Raw genomic sequence first — 26886 nt, forward strand, 5'->3', positions numbered from 1 at the left:
GCTCTCATGAGCAGGGTCATCTTATTTTGCTTTATTGTATTGTTAACGTTGTTACCTATGACTGTTGTGTTTGAAACTGTTAAACTGTAAAGCGCTGCGGAATATGTTGGCGCTATATAAATAAAGATTATTATTATTATTATTGTGACTCTGAATGTCTCTGGGGACAGGACGGATGGTGTTCTCCAGTTCATGACTCTCCCCTCTGCAGCAGTTGAGAGCTCCGCCATTTTTTGCATGTTATGCCGGATTATCAGGAAGGAAAGATCGAACATTTAGGTATTTGATATAGCCAATTTTATGGTGTAGTTAGCAGAAAATCCACTAGAATTTAGAGGGTGCATATATCTTTATTTGTTTGATTTTTTAGCAGCTTTTATCAGGGTAAAATCCACTGGGAGGTCTGGTGTGGAAAAGTTTCGAAGTGCTTAAATTTAGCCTAACTTTACCTTCCCATCAGAGTTTGGCCTGTTTTTCAATATCATTTTCCCTCTTAGGATATGTTCACATGAGATGAACGTCTTTGAAATTGTTTTTTCTCTATGAAAACACTAGTGGTCTGTCAATTATTCAATGGAATATTAAAAAAATGACCAAATAATAACAGTAAAAAAGATGTTACAAAAATAATGGGAAAAACCCAAGCAATGGACAAAACAGTTGGAAAAACGCTCAGAAAACGACTGAAAGAACGACAGAGGAGATGCATCAGAAAAAAACGCCAGAGTTTCCTGGTGCGTCTTCTGCTTGAAAAACTCAGCTGATTCTCCTGAATAAAAAAAAAATTAAGTTGTGTGCTTATACTCTAAGGGTATATTCACACTAAGTCTTTTTGTTGCAAAAAAATCAGCAATTAGACTCAGTGTGAACGCAACTGAAGGAGAAAGCACACGTTTCTGGAAATTCCTTTTGACTTGTATTGATTGTACTCTATTTTACAGATGTTTGCTGCAGATTCGCAATCATAAAATCTGCTGTAAATACACTGAAAATTTAGAAAATGCCAAGGTATTAATATTATTTAGCTTAACTCACCATCAATTCCTAGGTGCCAGAGGGACCAGGACTGGTGGCTTATCTACCCAAATTTTACAGGTTACTGTATATATTTGAGCTAATCTAAGAGGATGGGCGGACATTATACTGTTCCATTATTTCACTTCAGGATCCTGGTTATTTTACACCAGTACTCATGGGGTAAGAAGCTATAATACATAATACTAATATACATAACATACAATACTATAATAATACATAACATTTATATGATCTACATTTCATAGACTCCTGTGGCTAGACTGTTTCAGTGTCAGATAGCCATGGTTTAGGTTGCCATTCTTTATCATGTGTTAGTGGTTAACATATACATGTTAACTTCAAACATATGCTTAGCATACATGTGACAATAGAGGTAACTTTCCCCCTTTCCTTTTACAGCTAACATATGGCTTAAGGAGTATCAAATCATCTCTGCCAGCTGACAGGCAGTGCAAAGAAGGGTTTCCCTGGCCATTTTCTTCTTTTGATAAGCCAGAATGTCAATCTGAATGTATATGGATAAGAGCTCTCTAGATCATTTTGAAACTAGTTCACTGAATCGTTAAATCAGGAATAAGTATTTCTGAAATTGGGCTTGTGGGTTTTTTATCAGCTGACTGCCAAATGTTTCCAGCAGGGATTAAAGGGAATCTGTCAGTAGGATTCTGTAGACCGAACACTGATCTCCCAGAGAATCGGCCTCCAGGATTTGCTATAAATGAAAGGCAGTGATACCAGTGTGAGACATGTAACTAACACAGGACGGTAGAACTGAACTTTGTCTCATTACTAACATTTTTGATGCAGGTCTCACAGCTCTGCTGTATTTCAACACTGACTGCCTGTGAGATGGAAGCATAAGCACTGAGAGGACACCTGCAGATTGCGTTTAAAGGGGTTGTCCGGCCTTGGGGTACAAGTCTGCAATCACTTTATGTAGGTAGCTGCATACCTGTGAATTCTCATTGCACAATGTTAGGATTCTTTGGTGCCTGGAGCATGTGGTCACTTGACCGACTAGACGAGTCGGGGCTTGCTCAATACACTTGCATTGAGCAAGTTCGCGCACATCTAGTCGGCACGTGACCACATGTATGCAGACTGCAGACTGGTACCCTAAGGCTGGATAACCCCTTTAATGCTGCATTGGGTCACGTATAATCATACACACATGTGCAGCCAATCACTGAGTACTGTTAAGATTTTTAAGATTTTTTTACTGTCCAATTTTCCATTTTGTTTCTCGCAAAGATAAATGGCCAAGAGGTCAGATTCAGGCGGGTGTATCAAACAAAATCAGCCAGTGACATCTACAAAATACAGATATTATTGACTGTATGTGCATGTCGGGATGGATGCAGGAGCTGCTTTTTCTTACAGAACTTATTCTGGTCCAGAGTAATATTAGTTTGTGCATATGAAGTCTGTGTATGCAATGGAAACACAGAGACAAAAACAAGTCAATGGGAAACTCGTATGAGTGTTTTTCTCCATGAACCTTTTGCATAAAGCCCCCCCCCCCATACTCATTATACTCATGTAGGCCACATTTACCAATGTCGATAAGTTAGATGACACTCTTAATGAGTGTGAGGGCGCCATGAGTGTGGGGAAGATGTCATTTGGGCATGTCCAATTTCCTACTTCTGAGAAGGCTGTCGGACAAACAATCAGTTGAAGCATCGTATGTCCGCTAGTCATCTAGTGTGAATAGTGGCCTTTAGTCTTGGCCATGACAGTGCCTGTTTCAATTGTGAGGAATGACACAAACCTGCAGGAAAATGTGCCTGACCTAAGAAGTTTCCATTTTGACCCCATTTTCTACATGCAGCCAGGCCAAGCATGTTAACACCAGAATCTCTGTAGACAATAGTTATTTTATAGCGTTAGCCAACATCAATAATTTCCGTCCTCTGACTCAAACTTTTTATTACAGATTTATCCTTTCTGCTGCCCAAAATGTGTCTAGTTAGAAGTAAAGCAAAGCCAGATAAGTTGTCAATCAGTCTTTACGCTAGAGAGGACCGCACAATAATTCTCATTAGGATCACTGATAACAGTCTGGATCTTATCACTGATTTTCCTTTATCAACCATTACATTAAACAAAAAAAACTAAACTATACTATGTATTGGCAGCCCTCAGATATGTTGGCACTGTATGATAGTATGATAGTACTTACTTCGTAGTGATGGGCAGTCTGGCTCTTTTTTGTGATGTGGATCACTTCTTTGCTTACCAAAAAAAATAAAACATGCAGGTGAACACATATTTAAAGGTAAAATCACCATGCAATCATCCATGCAGTGGGCCAAAGACAGCATTTATCAGGCTTGTTGGGTGGGGTTCGTTCTCATCAGCAGCTAAACACAGATGTTGAGCCCCCAGTTAGAGCCATTCAGAGACTGCAAGTGGCTCTCATGATTGACAGAAAGGAGCCAGCTTTTTGTACGGTATTGGTCATGAATACTCCATCACCATTAGTTTGACGCTGTGTGCCACTTCTGCTTAGGAACTAAACCAGTTACGGTATTATTCCTACAATATGTTGTAAAGCAGAACTGTATGGTTATATTTGACGAAGTAATAGTGAAACGCACGTTGGGTGTTTGGTGGATGAGCGACCCTCATATTACCTATTACCTGGATCTGTCATTTTGGGGTATACATTTACTGGTATTGCTATATAGTCACGTATGCTATAGGTATATGTTTATATACTATTGAATACTTATTCATATGCAATCTCATTGCTATAAATCTATATAACACATATCATATGTGATCTATATTTTTTACTATTGCTGGTCCCCACTGTTGCTCACCCACCAGTTTTAGTCCATGTCTGTACTGTTGGAATTTTCTGTACTTATTGCTGTAATAACTTCTACCTAACTAAGTTTATTACTTTTTAGTAACTTGTGGCATTTATTTTTTCCAGGCAGACAGTTCTCTCTGTTCCAGTGCTACTTGGGGACATTAATATTTAATACTTTCTAGGATTACAATTTTTGGCCAATTATTATTTCTGCAATATATTGCTTGGCAGAACTGTATAGTAGCGTTTGGCAGATATATGGAATCAATATTATTTCGCCTACATGTTGCATTCTTATTAGTCTAGCAATACTTTGGCACTAGTGAGGTGCAGGCGTGCTCGGATAAGCTGTTATGTGAGTATGCTCGAGTGCTATAAGAGTATCTTTGGCGTACTCGAATAATATGTTCGAGTCCCCGCGGCTGTTCGACAGCCACAACCCATGCAGGGGCTACCTAACAAACAGGCAATCCCTGCATGTGACAGCCACGAGACATGCAGCTGCGGGGACTCAAACATAGTATTCGAGCACGCCGAATATACTCTACACTGTTATTTTCACACCATATGACTGTACACAGTATCATGGGTGGGAGCAACAAAAGATGGTATCAAACAGATTACCATCCAACACAGAGCTGTGAGTGTGTGCGTGCCCTGCATTACTATGTAACGGTATACAGTTACTGCCTATATATCATGTTTATCTGTGGAGTTATCAGGGGAGTCACTTTTTCTACCCAGTACCAGTGTATAGACTGGTTTCATTCAAGGGTGACCATTTTCCCGTCTGGTCTAATTTTATTTCTGTTTTCCCTTTAGGACACCCCTGCTCGGTGCCTCCAAGTACAGTAATTTACTTGCGGATTTTGTGGTAAGAACAGTAAATATAAAGATAAGAAGGGAAAAACACAATCTGATCCGGAGGAAGTACAATGCTTGAAGACAAAAGTAAGAAAAGTTTCTGAAAGTTTCTGCTCCTTCCTTTAGATCTTCCCCCAGTATTTCACACTTGCTTACGTAATGTCTGATCCAGCCCATTGACTTAACACTCACACAAGCTGAGACATACAGACGTTTTTCATCTGTTCACTTAGCCCTCCCTGATTTTTTTTTTGGGATACTCCTCCCTCCCTCCTTCTCTCCCACTCTCTCCCCTGCATCTTTTGCAGGAGAGCTGGAGGTTAGTTTTAGAATGTATTTCAGCAGCAGGCATCCAGTTATCTGCCCCTGGATCACATTCCTTCTCAAATGTACCCTCTTGGTCTTAATCACTGATTTGCACCTTGGCAGTGCCAACACAGGTAAGAGCTGTCCTCTGATGGTTACCCAACTGCTCCTCATAACTTCTCATTGTTCACTTTTGGAAGGTTGGCTGTTTGGATTGAGTGGGGAATGTGCTGTGCAAGGGGTTGTTCTACACCCTTTTTTTTCCATTTAGCTCTGCTGAATAAATGTCTATTAGTATAAGGCACAAAGGGGGCAGGGTGGCCTAGTAGGGGGGATAGAAAAAAGGAAAGAACTGAGTAAAAGCAGATGTGCACTGGACAGTTCCTTCTTGCAGTGTGGAGTGGTGTGGTGGGGGTTTGAAGTCACTTGGTCATTTGTGAAAACTGTAGGGAGCACTGTAAAAATGAACATTTTGAAGTTATTCACTCTAACATCGACACCGAAGTATAACCGGCTTTTAGCACTTTTCGGCACGCTGTGGGATTTGAAGAATTTTTGCCATCTGTTTTGCAGAGGACGGGATACCAGTTGTGAATTGGGTTGTGTATGTAATTCCTGTATACCATAAGACTTGTGTAATAGACGGTGCACGTTTTTTGAGTTGACTAAGTCATCAGCTCACTTGGATTATATCTGGGATTTCTCACTCTACTTTTGATGGGATGCGCTCCTCCCTTTTGTCTTTTTTTTGTCATTTGATCACGGTCAAAGGTTCTTTTTCTTGGAAAGTATAGTCCAGAATTACAAAGCAGGTAATAGGTCAATCTAAATACAATATAATGAGCCCCATATATTACGCCATTTAGAATAATGGGCCCCATATAGTGCTCCATACAGAATATTGGACCCCATATAATGCTCCATACAGAATAATGGACCTCATATAATGCTCCATACAGTAGAATTGACCCCATATAATGCTGCATACAGAATTATGAGCCTCATATATTTCTCCACAAAGAGTATTGGACCCCATTTAATGCTCAATACAGAATAATGGGCCCCATAAAATGTTGCATACAGAATAATGGGCCCCATATAATGCTGCACACAGAATAATAGGCCCCATATAATGCTCCATACAGTATAATGAGCCCCATATATTGCTCCATACAGTATATGATGGGCCCCATATATTACTCCATACAGAATGGCCCCCATATAATGCTCCATACAGAATGGACTCCATACATAAAAAATAATCAAATACTTATCTCTCCTTGTTTATTGCTGGCCGCAACTTCGGTGTCTTCAGCCTATTCTGCCTCTCTGCACTGCTTTGAGATGTCAGAGTCAGAAGATGTGGAAGAGACTGGACTTGCAGCCAGCAGGGATCGAGGAGAGGTAAGTATTTCAAACAATTTGGGCCCCCAGCTTTCCCAGGTCACCGGCCACTTGCCCAGGTGCAGCGGGTGGTGACGCCCGCCCTGCTGATAATGATTTGGATAAGCATTCATAAAACGACTTCATCCCAATGGATGGCCCATGTATACAGCTGATGAAAGAGTAAATTCTTCTTTATTAGCTGATCGCATCATCTAAAAGAAATTCGGGGACCAAATAATTGTATTATTGATCATTCATTCCCATACAGTTTGCAGCAGTCTGTATCGTTTCTCCTTGCGGTGAGTGACATGTTAAGCATGTCGAGGTGAGGAGACTTAAAGCCGCAATGCTCCTCTGGGAAATATGCAAATTGTCTCTTCAGAGAGGAAGAGGGCTAGAACTCTAGTGCCACCTATTGGAAGTATAAATCCTAACAGTCAATGTCGACTATAACAGTGCAATTAAAAAAGTGCTGCCATCAAAGTTTTGAACCTCTTAATATATTGCAATCATCATATTATATAGCACTGTGTACTTACAATTGCTCATTTTACCTTTCTACCCAGCTAATTCTTCTCTTTGCTCTGTAGAAGCAGGAAGTATCTTGTCTCTGCTTTTATTATTCCCCTCTTCAACTTCTGACTCAGCTCCTTCCTCTGCCAGGGACTTTTGCAGTGACTCATGAGTCATGCAGGGAAAACTCACCTTCTGTATCTACACAGAGCTTAGACGATTCAGCTAGTCAGTTTTTAATCACATCATGTAACAGACCTAATGGAAAACAGAAGAATTAGCTGGGTAAAAGGCAAAATGAGAAATTCTAAGTACACAGTGCTACAGTGCCTACAAGTAGTATTCAACCCCCTGAAGATTTAGCAGGTTTAATAAGATGCAAATAAGTTAGAGCCTTCAAACTTCAAACAAGAGCAGGATTTATTAACAGATGCATAAATCTTACAAACCAAAAAGTTTTGTTGCTCAGTTAAATTTTTATAAATTTTAAACATAAAAGTGTGGGTCAATTATTATTCAACCCCTAGGTTTAATATTTTGTGGAATAACCTTTGTTTGCAATTACAGCTAATAATCGTCTTTTATAAGACCTAATCAGGCCGGCACAGGTCTCTGGAGTTATCTTGGCCCACTCCTCCATGCAGATCTTCTTCAAGTTATCTAGGTTCTTTGGGTGTCTCATGTGGACTTTAATCTTGAGCTCCTTCCACAAGTTTTCAATTGGGTTAAGGTCAGGAGACTGACTAGGCCACTGCAACACCTTGATTTTTTGCCTCTTGAACCAGGCATTGGTTTTCTTGGCTGTGTGCTTTGGGTCGTTGTCTTGTTGGAAGATGAAATGACGACCCATCTTAAGATCCTTGATGGAGGAGTGGAGGTTCTTGGCCAAAATCTCCAGGTAGGCCGTGCTATCCATCTTCCCATGGATGCGGACCAGATGGCCAGGCCCCTTGGCTGAGAAACAGCCCCACATAATGATGCTGCCACCACCATGCTTGACTGTAGGGATGGTATTCTTGGGGTCGTATGCAGTGCCATCCAGTCTCCAAACGTCACATGTGTGGTTGGCACCAAAGATCTCGATCTTGGTCTCATCAGACCAGAGAACCTTGAACCAGTCAGTCTCAGAGTCCTCCAAGTGATCATGAGCAAACTGTAGACGAGCCTTGACATGACGCTTTGAAAGTAAAGGTACCTTACGGGCTCGTCTGGAACGGAGACCATTGCGGTGGAGTATGTTACTTATGGTATTGACTGAAACCAATGTCCCCACTGCCATGAGATCTTCCCGGAGCTCCTTCCTTGTTGTCCTTGGGTTAGCCTTGACTCTTCGGACAAGCCTGGCCTCGGCACGGGAGGAAACTTTCAAAGGCTGTCCAGGCCGTGGAAGGCTAACAGTAGTTCCATAAGCCTTCCACTTCCGGATGATGCTCCCAACAGTGGAGACAGGTAGGCCCAACTCCTTGGAAAGGGTTTTGTACCCCTTGCCAGCCTTGTGACCCTCCACGATCTTGTCTCTGATGGCCTTGGAATGCTCCTTTGTCTTTCCCATGTTGACCATGTATGAGTGCTGTTCACAAGTTTGGGGAGGGTCTTAAATAGTCAGAAAAGGCTGGAAAAAGAGATAATTAATCCAAACATGTGAAGCTCATTGTTCTTTGTGCCTGAACTACTTCTTAATACTTTAGGGGAACCAAACAGAATTCTGGTGGGTTGAGGGGTTGAATAATAAATGACCCTCTGAAAAGACTTTTCACAATTTAAAAAAAAAAATAAACAAAGAAATAACATTCTTTTTTGCTGCAGTGCATTTCACACTTCCAGGCTGATCTACAGTCCAAATGTCACAATGCCAAGTTAATTCCAAATGTGTAAACCTGCTAAATCTGCAGGGGGTTGAATACTACTTGTAGGCACTGTATATATTATGATGGCAATATATTAAGAGGATAACAATTTTGATGGTAATGCTTCTTTAATCAGTACTCTATTATAGGATAGACATCCCCAATAAAAAGGACAATTGTCCATGGCATCCAGAATCCACTGCATTTTCCAAAACCCCTTTGGGATGTTTATTCGGTGACCTGATTGGTTGCCTTGGGCAAAAATTCCATTTTCACTTTATATCAGTTTTGATTCTACTCCCCCAGTGTCATTTAAACTTTGCAGTATTCCAAATTTATGAGAAAAGTTTGGTACTTTATAGAAGCCAGAACCAGTGAAAGAAGTTCTCAACGTTGCAAAAATTAAAATAAAATAAAAAAAAAAATAGGAAACACATCTTGGCAGAAGTCCAGCTTTTCCATCCTACATATCCTATATGGCCAATTCATCAAAACTTTTATACTACAAATGTGGTGTAAAAGCTTTGAAAAGTCTCAAAATTTTGTTGCAATGCGGAGGTGCACAAATATTTTGTGACTTTTGCCGTTTTAACGCTACTTTGGATCAACATTGCCAAAATGGGCCGAACTGGGGAGAGGGCAGGAGCAGTTGTGTGGCTAAGCCCCCATCGAATTAATCAAATCTGCCGATGTTTTCTGCACCAGAAATACTACTACAGTCCGTGACTCAAGCAAAATTTCTAGCGCACTTCATGGAGGCACATACTACTTACTAGAGATGCCGAATTCATTTGGTGCTGGATGCTCTGTCAAGGCTGGGGTAGCCACCATGCGCTATGCCATTCTTAATGAATTGGCCTCTATGTATTATTAATTTAACTTTTTTAAGCACAAATTTGGATGAACAAAACTTCTTCCGGATTCATTCAATTTGCTAGGACATGCTTAGAAGCACAATTTTTGGTCTGTATACGGATTATTGACCATTTGCCAAACTGACAGCACGTGGATCAATGCAAGTAAATTGGCTAACTCAGATACGTGCACTACTCTGATCCCCTTTCGGATCAGACTCACCCATTAAACTCAATGGGTGCATAAAAAAATGAATATCTTACAGACACCATCTTTATGGCATCCGCTTTTAATGGATCTATTGCGATTAAAAATATAGGAAACTGTACGTCGACTTATACTATTTTTTTTATTTTTGATGTATTAAACAGATTATATACAGAACACTCTATATGGATGAAAACTCATCCGTTCTTTCTGGATGAAAAACAGGCTATTTTTTATATATTCATCTGAACTTATCTTGGAATCATGTATATTGCAACCCTTAGAACCTAAAAATTGATTATACTGACAGTTAAACGTACATTTGTTCAAAGGATCAAAATACATCTGATCTGACTTGCAAAATGGTGAAATCTACAGTGAAAAACCACAAAAATGTTATAGTACAGGTCAGTTTCCAGTATTTTCTGTTCTTTTTATATTTTATTCACTTTGCCGCTATTGTAATTCACTCAGGATTTTCCACCTGCAAATCTGTATGGAAAATCCATAGTAATTCTGTGGTGTGTGAACAAGCTCTAAATGGACTCTTACCACTAGGTTCATATATCTACTATATAATTGTCTATGGGTCACTTCCGTCTTTCTGTCTGTCCTTCTGTCTGTCTGTCACGAATATTCATTGGTCGCGGCCTCTGTCTGTCATGGAATCCAAGTCGCTGATTAGTCATGGCAAAACGCCCACGACCATTGCCACGACCAATCAGCGACGGGCGCAGTCCGGCGGCAACATGGCCGCTCCTTCCTCCCCGCAGTCTGTGCCCGCTCCATACTCCCCTCCAGTCAGCCCTCACACAGGGTTAATGGCAGCGCTAATGGACCGCGTTATGCCGCGGTGTAACGCACTCCATTAACGCTGCTATTAACCCTGTATGACCAACTTTTTTACTATTGAGGCTGCCTATGCAGCCTCAATAGTAAAAAGATCTAATGTTAAAAATAATAATAATAAAAAAAAAAATCATCATATACTCACATTCCGGCGCCTTTCCCGCTCCTCGCGACGCTCCGGTGACCGCTCCATGCAAGCGGCAGGTTCCGGTGGCAAGGATGGTATGCAACAAGGACCTGCCATGACGTCATGGTCATGTCATCACAGGTCCTGTGCCCATACCAACCCTGGGACCGGAAGCTGCCGCGTGCACCGCACACAGGGCCAGGACTTCAACGGAGGGTGAGTATATGTTTATTTTTTATTTTAAGTCTGTATACTACATGGCTCTGTGCTGTATACTCCATCACTGTGCAATATACTACGTGGCTGGACAATATACTACGTGACTGGGCAATATACTACGTGGCTGGGCAATATACTACGTGGACATGCATATTCTAGAATACCCGATGCATTAGAATTGGGCCACCATCTAGTTTATATATATTCATATATTTAGACATATTTCAGAAATCATTTTCTATTGGCCAGAGCTGCAGCTCTATCTCTGGCACACTCAGAACATCCATGTTTTAACAGGGCGGTCAGTTTTGTGAACACGGACGACACCCATTGGATTTTAGCCTATGCTCCTCCTAAATATAAGGCTGCCAGACAAGGTCCGATAAACTAGAATGTGCATGTTTGTAGGACGGATCGCTGTTAGCTATATCAGGAACTAACTCTGCCCGTGGCCGACATTACATCCCTCTACAATCAATGCCTGTTACCAGAGGCTTGCATCAGCTTTGCTACATAGGCTTTTCTTTCTTTCTTTCTTTCTTTCTTACTTTCTTTCTTTCCTTCTTTCTTTCTTTCTTTCTTTCTTACTTACTTTCTTTCACCTGTAACCAGTTTTGACCAATATAAGTTACGACCACCGCCTTTCAGGGCTGATATACAGCATGCTATAATGCTGTAGATAAGCCCCCAACCCAACCTGTAAGAGAAGAAAATAAGTTTTATTATACTCACCTGCGGGGGCGGTCCTGTCCGAGGGATGTCACTCTTCTTGGTCCGGCACCTCCCATCTTCTTGTGATGTCGTCCTCCTGCTTGTTTCATGTGGATGACGCGTCCCTGCGTCATCCACACAGACTTCTCGGCACTGCGCTCCGGCGCAGGCGTATTTCTCTGCCCTATTGAGGGCAGAGCAAAGTACTGCAGTGTGCAGGTGCCGGAAAAGGTCAGAGAGGCCCAGCGCCAGTACTTTGCTTTGCCCTTAACAGGACAGAGAAATACGCCTGCGCAGGATCTTAGGAGGAGAATAGGTTTTTTTAATTGCATGACTGTTACTACATCCAGTCCGACTAGTTGTCATTGGGTTGTATTTATACTTTGTCGTTTTTGGTGATGAAAAACGGTTTCTACAAATTTGTGACAAGTGACCAGTAAAACTGGAAAGTAAAACAGCTGGATTACTCTCCCATTTCAGTGACAGAGGTTTACATGTCGCTGACTGTGAACGGAAGTCCTGTATATGTAACATGTGAGCGGCCAGAGTCTCTCCATCTTTACTGCATTTTATATCAACATAAAAGTCATAAAGCGCTGAGCTCCATGCACATCTGGGAAGCCGACATGCCTTTCTCATGAGTGCTACATTATTATTTCCTGAAGGTTACAGAAATAGCAGCAGTTAAATATTTCTCTATTCTTTTGCAATAGGCCATGGATATGCAGACTATTCTAATGTACACTTATTTCCTAAAAGCATGGGCGCAAGCAACATGGGGCAGGCTAAAGATGCCACCCAAAATCCAGCATGCTCCATTTATATCAGTACCATGAGAGGAGTGGAAATATCATACCATATACAGTACTGTATATCAATGTATAAGAGCATGTCTGCACGTTGCTGCATCAGGTAGTATCGGGAGTATGGGTGTAGCTCCCTAAACCCTGGCGAAACAGCCAGGGATGTAGCTATAGGGGATGTAGACGTAACTGTCACACCCAGGCCTTATACCTGAGAGGCCAAATGTGTCATATAAAGACTCCAATATTATGGTCTCCAACCTGCACCTTCCCATAACTTGCAAAACTACAACTCTCAGCCTGCAAATATGGAGGCACAGAAATCTGATATTTTACAATTATTCAGCACATTTGCCAATCATCTTGCTGTAGGATTGAACAGAAAAGTATGGAAAAAGCAACATGGCTAGTGATTTCCCCCTGGGCTACTCATATATTACTACAGGAAGACAGTCACAATTGCGAGTGCAAGTATTTCTGGAGATTTATTGTACAATTCTCATTGTTCGGAGTAATTGTGCTGTGGTTCTTCTGTCATCAGGATGATCAAAGAGTTGTCTCAGTATCCACCCTGCTTACCCTGTAACTCCGGATGTGTTTGTGTAGGAGCAGGCTATATTTGTTGTATTCTCCATGTAGGGAATGCTTCCATAATGATCGGGGAAAAAAATCTTCCATTTTGATTTTTTTTTTTATCAAATTTTGACAAATGTATTCATTAACCACTTCCCGAGCATGCGTTTCTCCATGTATTAGTTTTTTCCTTCTCTTCTTCCAAGAGTCATACATTTTGTTTGTCCCCATAGCCATATGAGTGCTTTTCTTTTTCGAAGGACAAGTTGTAGTTTTAATGGCGCCATTCATTTTACTAATCAACATAGTAAAAAACTGGCAGAAATTTCAAGTGCGGTAAAACTGAGCAAAAAAAAAAATAATTTTTCTTCGGGGTTACGTGTTTACAGCTTTTTTTTGGCAGTCAAAATGATCTGACTATGTGATTCTCCAGATCAGTACAATTACAGCGATACCAAACTTACAGGTGCATCTCACAAAATTAGAATATCATGAAAAAGTTAATTTATTTCAGTTCTTCAATACAAAAAGTGAAACTCATATATTATACTGTATAGAGTCATTACAAACAGAGTGATGTATTTCAAGTGTTTGTTCCCAAAAGTCATTATCTCAGTAAATTAGAATACTTTATAACACCAGCTTGAAAAATGATTTTAAAATCCGAAATGTATGTTCAATAAATGCACACAATACTTGGTCGTGGCTCCTTTTGCATTAATCACTGCATCAATGTGGCGTGGCATAGAGATGATCAGTATCTGGCACTGCTGAGGTGTTATGGAAGCCCAGGTTGCTTTGATAGCAGCCTTCAGCTCGTCTGCATTGTTGGGTCTGGTGTCTCTAATCTTCCTCTTGACAATACTTCATAGATTCTCTATGGGGTTAAGGTCAGGCGAGTTTGCTGGCCAATCAAGCACAGTAATAGAGTTTTTTTAAACCAGGTACTGGTCTTGATAAAACACAGTGGACCTACACCAGCAGATGACATGGCTCCCGAAACCATCATTGATTGTGGATAGTTCACACTAGACCTTGGAAATCAAATTCCCAGAGTCTGGAGGAAGAGTGGAGAGACAGACAATCCAAGTTGCTTGAGGTCTTGTGTGAAGTTTCCACAATCGGTGATGGTTTGGGGAGACATGTCATCTGCTGGTGTAGGTCCACTGTGTTTTATCAAGACCAAAGTCAGCGCAGCCATCTACCAGGAAATGTTAGAGCACTTCATGCTTCCCTCTGCCGACAAGCTTTTTGGAGATGAAAATGTAATTCTCCAACAGGACTTGGCACCTGTCCACACTGCCAAAAGTACAAAAAGCCATGGAAACTCACGACACCAGCTGACTCAACTGATGGCCTATAAAAAGGTGTCTCACTACCAAAGTGGCAAACCAATGAGCTTGCTCAAGACCTTCGTAACCTTATTTTTGTAAAAACATATTGATTCCATTGACTAATGTCCCATTAGTACGATTACACCTTATTAGGGTAAACCTTCCAATACAAGCAAATAACCAAAAGTCTGAGAGACATAACTCTCAGAGCTAAAGAAGCGAATATAGAAGATGATTAAAATAAATAATTATTTAATACAATACCGATAAAAACATGTGAAAATAGAAAATGTGCCAACATGACTGGGGAGACGTTTATAGGCCCAATATGAAAATAGGTAACGTAGAATACTGCAGCAATGAGATTTATATAGCAGGGTATTATCTAAGAAATTATAATAACCTAAAAGTTACATATTTTTTATCCACATGGCCATCTGAATCCTTTTCTTCCTTTTTTCTCAATTTTCTCCGGTGGTCAACGGTATTAGATCCATGCTGTGTCTACATTTACCAAATGGTGAGGCTTTTCCCAAATTTTCATTTTGTGCTTCTTCTAATTTAATATAATGGGTTACCTTTAGATCAATAACAACCATGACAAGAAATGCCCCGTGTGCTGCCACCCTAATGTGTTCGCCCTGTTTCCTTGGCACACTTTGACACGCACCCCAATGAAGCAGGGCAAAAATTATTAGGCTGTTGATTTTCAACTGGTCTGATCCTTTTGTTCTCAAAGACATACACCGCTTCCAGAGATGTCCACCATTGCCTTATTCCACCAACTTTTTCAGAACACATGCACTCTGGGCTGATAGCTATATAAAGCGTGAGGCCAGCTGAACTCTATTGAATTAAATGGATTTTGTATTTACAAGGATCAGAGTCTGTGTGTAAGGGCTTGTGCACATGACCATATTTTTTGTCCAAGTGCGATTCCACAAAACATTGGACTGCGCTTGGACCAATGTTAGCCATGCAAATGTCCCAATTTTTACTCGGATCACACTCGGCCATGCAAGTCATTGTGTCATGATCCATTTTTGGATTTGTTGCAGCTCTGGTTTCACTATGTTTTAAACGTAGCGTTTTTCCTTTCAGGCCAGTTGGGTTTAATGTCAGTTTCCCTTGCTGACACCCTGCTGGCAGCCTGCAGAGTTTCTAGGTCAGCTGATGTGGGTGGTGACCACTCCCATCATCCTTTAAATGGTCACCTGATGCATCAGCTGACTGTCAGTGATAGAGCAATCTATGTTGACCAAGCCTGGAGTAAGGAGCTCTCTGGCTGCAGTGGTGAATCAGCTGGTTTCGTGGAGTTTGTGGCCTGGTTGTCTTTCTTCTGCTGTGCAGTGCTTTGCAGCGCTTTGCAGCAGAGAAGGCTATTAAGCTAAGTTTAGTATTTTTTCCTTGTCTGTCTCGTGATTGTCACAGTTCCCTGTGTTGTTCCATCTGCAGTGGTGAGGCTAGCGCCCTTGCCGGGCAGTGCTAGGTGACAGCGAGGGACGATGTTCTTGAGGGCGTTGGGGGGGAAGGACCCACTTAGGGTGTTAAATGAGTGCAGGGACAGCCTCAGGTTGGAGCAGGAGGTGTCCATCCCTCATTCCCTATTGGGCCTTTCTCTTCCCATTTCCATCCAGTTGAGTGTTTGTTGAGCCGTCCGCTGACTGACCCCCCTGTTGGGTCGTTATATTTTGTGACATTTTGAGCCCGTGGAAAAAAAAATCGAACTTCACTCAGATGGCATATGAGTGCAGTCTGACTTTCAAGGACCGACAGTATGATGAAGAGCGGGAAATATTTTTCTCCATCTTCTCCACATCCAAGAAAATTGTATCACGCTATGCTGACACTATACTGACACTCTGAAAAGAATGTTATTAGTGTAATTGGCCCAATTCTCTCTGATGAAAGAAAATACACTGGTGTGACCCTGGCCTAAGGTTCACTGTGTGTCAGGGCCTCTTCTTCTAGGGTATTGATTTAAGACCCTACTTCTGGGCCTCTACCATCTATGCTGACCTTGCTGAAAATAATAAAGCCATGAAGCTCTTTAAAGCATAAAGCGACTAAAGTAAAACAAGCTAATATTTGAGGAAATATAACATTTATGCAATTACAATACATGTAAAGTTTTTACTGCTGACACCTCTTACAGCTGCGAGCACAATTCCTGTACGGAATGGCCGAATACATGACTGAAGTTCAGAGCTGTAACATTTATTCATGTCTTTTTTAATTCTTCATAAACTCCAGACAATAATCCTGAAACTTGAAAAAACCATGGGTGGTCTGGATTCGTTTACGATGGTTAGCATAGGAAAGGAGTTGCTTATCAATCCCTCAAGCAGAATTCTGAATGTATGATCTGCACTACTTGTTTGCCTTGGTATTTTTACTTGGCTCCTTTACTTTTGCGTAAGTGGAATTCAACATATTTCAGATTTTAGATAAATTCTAGCACTGAAAGAGTTAACTGGTGAAATTATTTAATAACTACCCTCATGTTCAGCAGCACATCGGGCTCTTGACCTCATTCTGTCTCCTCCCTCACACCCCACCAAACACAGCTAAGGTTTTTACAAGCTCCCTAGCGGGTCAGCTCTCTGGTCACTAGTGATATAATAGGGTCTGTGTTCTACATTTCTCTTGGAGATGGGTGTGATTTTGTCCAAAGGACAGGCTCCTTTAATCCCTCAATCAGACACTTGGGAGAAGGAAGTTGTACATTTTTTTTAACCCTCTATCCTCAGTCGTGAACTCTTCCAAGCAGTTTTTTGTCTTCATTGCAGTGTTATTTTGGCAAAAATAATAAAAATGCCCATAGACATTTGTTAGTCCAGTGCAAAAGTGCTCCACAGATAGAATTCATCACCCCATGATGAGTGTAAGGAACCAGGAGCATAATAAGAGTAGCCAGGGCTCCAGACTGTTTAGACAGGCGTGGGCCCCCCAGCATCCGATGTATCACCATGACATGTCACATGATTTCCTTTGAGAGATCATGTGATAGGTCACTTGATTAGCACACAGGTGAGAGAGCTGTATGCGTAGTGCAATTTTTTCTCTTCTATACAGCGCTATACATAACATAACACTATACAAAATAGAGGATAATACATAATAAGAAATGGCGCAATATATAACAAGAGCACATTATATAATAAGGGACTATGCTATAAATATAAGGGAATGCTATGTGATAAGGGACAACGTTATATAAAACAAAAAGGTATGCTGCAGTTGTGGCCAAAAGTATTGACACCCCTGCAATTCTGTCAGATAATACTCAGTTTCTTCCTGAAAATGATTGCAAACACAAATTCTTTGTTATTATTATCTTCATTTAATTTGTCTTAAATGAAAAACACAAAAAGAATTGTCCTAAAGCCCAATTGGATATAATTCCACACCAAACATAAAAAAGGGGGTGGACAAAAGTATTGGCACTGTTCGAAAAATCATGTGATGCTTCTCTAATTTGTGTAATAACAGCACCTGTAACTTACCTGTGGCAGCTAACAGGTGTTGGCAATAACTAAATCAACACTTGCAGCCAGTTGACATGGATTAAAGTTGACACAACCTCTGTCCTGTGTCCTTGTGTGTACCACATTGAGCATGGAGAAAAGAAAGAAGACCAAAGAACTGCCTGAGGACTTGAGAAACCAAATTGTGAGGAAGCATGAGCAACCTCAAGGCTACAAGTCCATCTCCAAAGACCTGAATGTTCCTGTGTCTACCATGCGCAGTGTCATCAAGAAGTTTAAAGCCCATGGTACTGTGGCTAACCTCCCTAGATGTGGACGGAAAAAGAAAAATTGACGAGATTTCAACGCAAGATTGTGCGGATGTTGGATAAAGAACCTCGACTAACATCCAAACAAGTTCAAGCTGCCCTGCAGTCCGAGGGTACAACAGTGTCAACACGTACTATCCGTTGGTGTCTGAATGAAATGGGACTGTATGGTAGGAGACCCAGGAAGACCCCACTTCTTACCTCGAGACATAAAAAAGCCAGGTTGGAGTTTGCCAAAACTTACCTGAAAAAGCCTAAAACGTTTTGGAAGAATGTTCTCTGGTCAGATGAGACAAAAGTAGAGCTTTTTGGGCAAAGGCATCAACATAGAGTTTACAGGAGAAAAAGAAGAGGCATTCAAAGAAAAGAACACTGTCCCTACAGTCAAACATGGCGGAGGTTCTCTGATGTTTTGGGGTTGCTTTGCTGCCTCTGGCACTGGACTGCTTGACCGTGTGCATGGCATTATGAAGTCTGAAGACTACCAACAAATTTTGCAGCATAATGTAGGGCCCAGTGTGAGAAAGCTGGGTCTCCCTCAGAGGTCATGGGTCTTCCAGCAGGACAATGACCAAAAACACGCTTCAAAAAGCACTAGAAAATGGTTTGAGAGAAAGCACTGGAGACTTTAAGGTGGCCAGCAATGAGTCCAGACCTGAATCCTATAGAACACCTGTGGAGAGATCTAAAAATGGTGGTTTGGAGAAGGCACCCTTCAAATATCAGGGACCTGGAGCAGTTTGCCAAAGAAGAATGGTCTAAAATTCCAGCAGAGCATTGTAAGAAACTCACTGATGGTTACCGGAAGCGGTTGGTCGCAGTTATTTTGGCTAAAGGTTGTGCAACCAAGTATTAGGTTGAGGGTGCCAATAATTTTGTCTGGCCCATTTTTGGAGTTTTGTGTGAAATGATCAATGCTTTGCTTTTTGCTTCATTCTCTTTTGTGTTTTTTTCATTTAAGACAAATTAAATGAAGATAATAATACCAAAGAATTTGTGACTGCAATCATTTTCAGGAAGAAACTGAGTATTATCTGACAGAATTGCAGAGGTGTCAATACTTTTGGCCACAACTGTATATAATAAGGTGCTGGAGCGCTCTGTGTGCATCGTTTAATAGATTGTTTATGTAGCCAGACCGCAGTAAACAGCTGTGGATCCATAGTGGTTTACCAATTGGTAGTCCCTTAGTGCAACCAGTCGATCCTTGTAAACGTACCCCTATACAGTGTAGATACGGAATAAATGTTTACATCCAGTAACTTACCGCTGACATCTCATCTGATTACTGCCTTTTTCTTCTTCATCCTGTCAAACCTTCATGTCGATGACCTCATGCGGTGACTCGTTAACACAGGGTTTGCCACACTGAGCATCTCTGAAAATAAAAAAGATCACATATATGTACACATTTGTTTCCTGTATCAGAAATCACTGCGCTTCTGAATATAGACATGCACACACCATTAATATTGGCTATTCTGCAATCCACCATACCAAATGTAAATTGATAATCCACAAAAGTGCCCCCCCATTAACTATAATTTGTCACTTTTCTCTGCTCAATAAATATCTAAATTAATTTGCCAATGTACTTATCCTCCCAATTCATTACCAGTCACTCTACTGTGTACTCAATGCCTCACCACTTTACATCTCCCGCTAATCCAATTAATTATACTCACATGCCCCCTCCCCCAATTCATTATGTCATATCCTCTCTCCCAACCCCACCCTCAATTCATTATAATTTACTATCTCCTATCTTCATTTCATTCACTTTCGTTAAAAAAAAGAAGATTTTAATACTTAACCTCTCCATAAAATCTCCTGCAGCTCAACTTCCTCTTGTGCCAGCTGAGTCACATAATAGAGAAGTCGATGGGAGCTCCCTGTAGCTTTGCTTCCATCCTCTATTGCTGACAGGAGCTTCAGGAAGGCTCCCTGCAGGATTAGCACTGCCAATGGTGGCACACAAAATATTATAATGAGGGCAGTCTGGCAATGGGGCCCCAGGCGGTAACCAAGATTGCCCCCATTATAATCCACCTATGTAAGGAACCCACTATTCCACTATTAGAAGTTATGGCTAGTATATTCCATCACTAGAGGGTCCAACTGTTGGAGACCCTATTCTTCATCAGAGTGAAGGACCCATCACTACTTAGCACATGGGAATTATCCATGTCAAAATTTCTCCAGGAGAACATCTGAGAACTGCAATTTCCTAGTGCAAATTTTTTGGATTTGCTGGAAAATTAAAAACTTTGCATTGAAATATCCAACAATGATTAATGTCCACTGCAGATGATCTCAACTTACCATTTTCTAAAATTTCATCTTTAATGATTCTACTGTAGTCCTCAGCGGGTGTTCTGTCTGCTGTACATCTTAATTAGACTTATTACCTGCAAGTACCCATTCACTTGAGGTCAGACCCCCACCGATTATGTCTGCCAAAAAGAACATGTACGTAGTAGACATCTCTTAGGATCCTAGGGTAGAAGGTCAACATATTAGGCCTCATTCAGACGTCCGATGTTCTCCTACAAGTACTATCTGTGGTTTTCATGGATAAAACTCGTACTTGTGACATTCTTTGGGGCCATTCACATGTCTGTGATTTTGTTCTTGGACTGGGGAAAATTGTGGAGACATTTCCGATTTTGATCAAAATCATCAATGCAAGTCTACGCGTCCGAGATAAAAATTGGACCACACTCAGATGCCATCAGAGTGTGGTCCGATTTTCATGGACTGTCAGAAAGGAGAAGGTGGAGAAACGGTTTTTTCCTCCATGTACGGGAAATACTGACGACACTTTGATCAAAATAATAGGTACGTTTTTCTCAAATGTGAGAAAAATGGATGTCTGAATGAGGCCTTAAAGAACAACCACATTTTAAAAAAAATCCAGCTGATTGAAAGTTTGGTTTATTTAACCCCCAGAGATCAACTGTTATCCATAACAGACTTTAATAGGTACATATTTATTCTGCAGCGGACACTGCAGGAAAAACATAGCATGACAAGGTGGCTGTGACGCCTCAGGGTCCTGGTCGTCACACAGTGGCATTGCTTTCCTCACGGGGAGAGTGATGTCATGCTTGGAAGCGAAGGAAGACCTCTTTTATCAGGTAAATACAATGCACACAACATGTTCGCACTCCAGGCCAGAAGGGGGAGCTCTAAACCTGGTTTAGGGGGAACTACCCTATAAATACATTCTGGCTTGGAGGGAAGGAGAGTTTTGAGACAGTTAGTGCCAGACAGCAGACTGGAGCAGTCTGAGGCAGAGAGATGTGTTTGGGGCCATGCAACCAGAGGTGCTGAAGCTCCAGGATTGAGAGAACAAGAAAGAAAGAACAGCGTTAGTGAGCATGCAGGAGAGAGGAGCACAGGAGAGTGACACCAGGGGAGCATAGCAGCGTTTGGGCTACCTCCCTGGCCGAGCGCAGATTCCAGTTGCCGGAAGACCAAGGTTGTGTCGGACTATAGGAGGCACAGCAGAAACCAGCAGGACAGCTGAATTATTACAAGTAACCTGTCTGCCCTAATACCCAGGAGGTAGAGTGGCACATAGAGCCCGGGTCATGATAGAGACCCTATAAATAGGCTCGAGCCACCTGTCATACGGGTGTGTGTCCTAACCTTCATTGAGGACAGAGAGAACTGTGAGGACCTTGCCAGAAGCCATAGGCAGTAAGGGACTACAACATCACTGCGCTATTAGGAAGGCTTCTAACTCCACCTGGTAAAGGGGACTCTGAATTTGCTTCCAAGCCGGCCGGACCCTGCCTGTACCTGTGATCTGATGCCATGAACTGTGATTGCCTGAAGCCTTCAGTAAACCAGGTAAAGAGACTGCAAACCGGTGTCCTCCGTTCTTTACTGCACCTCTCACCATCCTCATCTACACACCGGGAGCCCTGGGGACCCAACTTCACCTGTGGAAAGTTATACCATCTAGCTGCCATAACATCACCACAGAGGACCCCTTTAAGCAGCGTCGGTCCCCACTGACTGAACACCACAGGTGGCGTCACGAACACAAACTTTATTCAATTCCTTTTTACATGGGCGCCCAGGGCTACAGACCGTGTTGCCACCACCGTGACACATCCCCTTAAGTACTGGAACCGGTACCGAGTACCCCACGGCTCTGGCGGGTGTTCCATGGCCATTTGCAGAATGGCCTGGCAGACTACCATACCGGTCTCCTGCCTTATTCAGATGGGGTGGGGGGGTCTTCCAATGTTGATATGCTTTATTGGCAAGCATGCCTTCATAAGACAACCTCGTTGCCCATTCAGCCACTATGGGTTAGTTGACTATTTATGCAACAAACTTTTGTGACCTTTTTATTAATCAAGAGCTGCTTCTTATCCGTATATGTCCACCTTTCAAACATATCACATTTATCAGACTGGTTACTTGGCTCACTTCTTCAAGTTGTTGTGCATTTCAATGATACTGGATATGGAAAACATGTTTCTAGAGGGTTGATCATGGGAAAGGTCTTTCTTTTCTCTCTCTTCGTCAAGTATTTTTAAAACATTGAGTTTTACTTACAATGCAATCGCTTTTATTATTTTAAATTATAACAGGTTACCACTTTATAAGCCACTGGAACTAATTATTAAGGCTTGTTAATCTCAGTAAGTGTGAGATAAATACTTTATAATTTCCTCTCTGCAATTTTTTTTCAACTTCTTTATCGTTATCCTGGAAGCACTGTATGGCTGCGGTCACACTAGCAGTATTTGGTCAGTATTTTACATCAGTATTTGGAAGCCAAAACCAGGAGTGGGTGATAAATGCAGAAGTGGTGCATATGTTTCCATTATACTTTTCCTCTGATTGTTCCACTCCTGGTTTTGGCTTACAAATACTGATGTAAAATACTGACCAAATACTGCTAGTGTGACGGCAGCCTTACTGATGAGCTTGTGTTAATACACAGCAGCTAAGCTGAACAGAACGAGCTGCAGTGTAATTGAAGCGGGAAGCACTGTGACTTTTGTAGTGTGTACTCGGCTTTCACTCAAACCTCGACCAGAAACGGAACTGCAGGTACGCTCTAAGGCCTTATTCACACACACAAGAAAAGATGATACCAGTGTGCCCATTTTTAATATCAGTGTCAGGTCTGTGTTTTTAATATCAGTGTGTCATCAGTTTTTTTTTTCACTATTATTATGCAGCATCTAATTCCACAGCACTTTACAGATATTATGATCACTGTCCCCACAATATAAATTCCCTATCAGTATGTTTTTGGAGTGTGAGAGCAAACTGGAGAACATACAAGCTCCTTGCAGATATTGTCCTTGGTGGGATTTGAACCCAGGACCCCTGCGCTGCAAGGCTGCCGTACTAACTACTGAGCCACTATGATGCCCAAAGCTTCTCCTATCCTTATCAATGTTAAATACGGACAGCATACAGACATCATACTGATACCATCCATGTGCTGTATGTGTTTTTCACGGACCCACTGCCTTGTATTGGCCTTGAAGAAAAGCAGACGTGTCTCTATGGATTTTCACGGACACACGATCCATGTAAAAACATGGACATGTGAATAATCCCATAGATTATATTGCGTATGTGTTGAAAGAAATGGATACAACATGTACGTGTGAATGAGGCCTAACATGATTTTATTTACAGTCATCCATTATTATTATTTACTATTATAGTTCCATTTATTTGTGCGTTATATGTGAGACACATTGCATAACAAAAACTATAACAAAAATATACACAATCTATGGTCTGTCTTGTGCACCTGGGCTTGTGTTCCCACCTGTTTGTTTTCCTCAATCTCCGCCTCCCTCTTCTTTGATTGATGGCTCTGGCTTCATTGAGCCAGAAAAGGAAGGAGATAGATGGAAACAAAGCAGGTGGGAAGGTATACAGTACAGACCAAAAGTTTGGATACACCTTCTCATTTAAAGATTTTTCTGTATTTTCATGACTGTGAAAATTGTACATTTACACTGAAGGCATCAAAACTATGAATTAACACATGTGGAATTATATACTTAACAAAAAAGTGTGAAACAACTGAAATTATGTCTTATATTCTAGGTTCTTCAAAGTAACCACCTTTTGCTTTGATGACTGCTTTGCACACTCTTGGCATTCTCTTGATGAGATTCAAGAGGTAGTCACGGGGAATGGTTTTCAATTCACAGGTTTGCCCTGTCAGGTTTAATAAGTGGGATTTCTTGCCTTATAAATGGGGTTGGGGACATCAGTTGTGTTGTGCAGAAGTCTGGTGGATACACAGCTGATAGTCCTACTGAATAGACGGTTAGAATTTGTATTATGGCAAGAAAAAAGCAGCTACCTTTAAGAAATGAAGGTCAGTCAGTCTGAAAAATTGGGCAAACTTTGAAAGTGTCCTCAAGTGCAGTGGCAAAAACCATGAAGCGCTACAAAGAAACTGGCTCCTGTGAGGACCACCCCAGGAAAGGAAGACCAAGAGTCACCTCTGCTTCTGAGGATAAGTTTATCCGAGTCACCAGCCTCAGAAAGCGCAGGTTAACAGCAGCTCAGATTAGAGACCAGGTCAATGCCACACAGAGTTCTAGCAGCAGACACATCTCTACAACAACTGTTAAGAGGAGACTTTGTGCAGCAGGTCTTTATGGTAAAGTAGCTGCTAGGAAACCACTGCTAAGGACAGGCAACAAGCAGAGGAGACTTGTTTGGGCTAAAGAACACAAGGAATGGACATTAGACCAGTGGAATCTGTGCTTTGGTCTGATGAGTCCAAATTTGAGATCTTTGGTTCCAACCACAGGGTCTTTGTGCGACGCAGAAAAGGTGAACAGATGGACTCTACAGTCATGGCCAAAAGTTTTGAGAATGACACCAAAATTATATTTTCACATGATCTGCTGGCCTCTGGTTTTTATTAGTGTTTGTCTGATGTTTATATCACATACAGAAATATAATTGCAATCATATTATGAGTACCAATAGGTTATATTGACAGTTAGAATGAGTTAATGCAGCAAGTCAATATTTGCAGTGTTGACCCTTCTTCTTCAAGACCTCTGTAATTCTCCCTGGCATGCTCTCAATCAACTTTTGGACCAAATCCTGACTGATAGCCGTCCATTCTTGCATAATCAGTGCTTGCGTTTTGCCAGAATTTGTTGGTTTTTGTTTGTCCACCCGTCTCTTGATGACTGACCACAAGTTCTCAATGGGATTAAGATCTGGGGAGTTTCAAGGCCATGGACCCAAAATCTCTATGTTTTGTTCCATAAGCCATTTAGTTATCACCTTTGCTTTATGGCAAGGTGCTCCATCATGCTGGAAAAGGCATTGTTGGGCGCCAAACTGCTCTTGGACGGTTGGGAGAAGTTGCTCTTGGAGGACATTCTGGTACCATTCTTTATTCATGGCTGTGTTTTTAAGCAAGACTGTGAGTGAGCCGATTCCCTTGGCTGAGAAGCAACCCCACACATGAATGGTTTCAGGATGATTTACAGTTGGCATGAGACAAGACTGGTGGTAGCACTCACCTCTTCTTCTCCGAATAAGCTGTTTTCCAGATGTCCCAAACAATCGAAAAGGGGATTCATCAGAGAAAATGACTTTGCCCCAGTCCTCAGCAGTCCACTCCCTGTACCTTTTGCAGAATATCAGTCGGTCCCTGATGTTTTTTCTGGAGAGAAGTGGCTTCTTTGCTGCCCTCCTTGAAACCAGGCCTTGCTCAAAGAGTCTCCGCCTCACAGTGCGTGCAGAAGCACTCACACCAGCCTGCTGCCATTCCTGAGCAAGCTCGGCACTGCTGGTAGTCCGATCCCGCAGCTGAAACAGTTTTAAGATACGGTCCTGGTGCTTGCTGGTCTTTCTTGGGCGCCCTGGAGCCTTTTTGACAACAATGGAAGGTCTCTCCTTGAAGTTCTTGATGATGCAATAGATTGTTGACTGAGGTGCCATCTTTGTAGCTGCGATACTCTTCCCTGTTAGGCCATTTTTGTGCAGTGCAATGATGGCTGCACGTGTTTCTTTAGAGATAACCATGGTTAACTGAAGAGAAACAATGATACAAAGAACTAGCCTCCTTTTAAAGTGTCCAGTGATGTCATTCTTACTTAATCATGACTGATTGATCGCCAGCCCTGTCCTCATCAACACCCACACCTGTGTTAATGGATCAATCACTAAAACGATGTTAGCTGCTCCTTTTAAGGCAGGACTGCAATGATGTTGAAATGTGTTTTGGGGGTTAAAGTTCATTTTCTGGGCAAATATTGACTTTGCAAGTACAGTAATTGCTGTTAAGCTGATCACTCTTTGACATTCAGGAGTATATGCAAATTGCCATTACAAAAATGAAGCAGTAAACTTTGGAAAAATTACTATTTGTCTCATTCTCAATAGTTTTGGCCATGACTGTACATGCCTGGTTCGCACCGTGAAGCATGGAGGGGGAGGTGTGATGGTGTGGGGGTGCTTTGCTGGTGACACTGTTAGGGATTTGTTGTGAATTCTGTGGCCAAGCTCCTTCCTGTGGTCGTGAGTGGTGCTTCGGCTGGTTCTGTCTATGAGCTTCCTCTGGTGGATGTGAGTGGGGCTGCGGCTTCTGAGTTTCCTTCCTCAGGTGACGAGGTTAAG

The 26886-nt window shown here is 41.7% G+C and overlaps 1 protein-coding gene across 1 annotated transcript in view; it reads left to right on the forward strand.

Moving 5' to 3' along the window:
- The first annotated feature begins 4998 nt into the window (after positions 1-4998).
- The window catches only part of MRC2 (mannose receptor C-type 2), a 126415-nt gene continuing 104527 nt past the window's right edge, over positions 4999-26886 (forward strand). The window contains exon 1 of the mRNA XM_069751344.1: positions 4999-5160. Within this exon, the coding sequence (XP_069607445.1) occupies positions 5052-5160 (109 nt within the window). The 5' untranslated portion in view covers positions 4999-5051. The remainder of the gene's footprint in view (positions 5161-26886) is intronic.

Source organism: Ranitomeya imitator, chromosome 2 (assembly GCF_032444005.1).
Source record: "Ranitomeya imitator isolate aRanImi1 chromosome 2, aRanImi1.pri, whole genome shotgun sequence".
Lineage (NCBI taxonomy): Eukaryota > Metazoa > Chordata > Amphibia > Anura > Dendrobatidae > Ranitomeya > Ranitomeya imitator.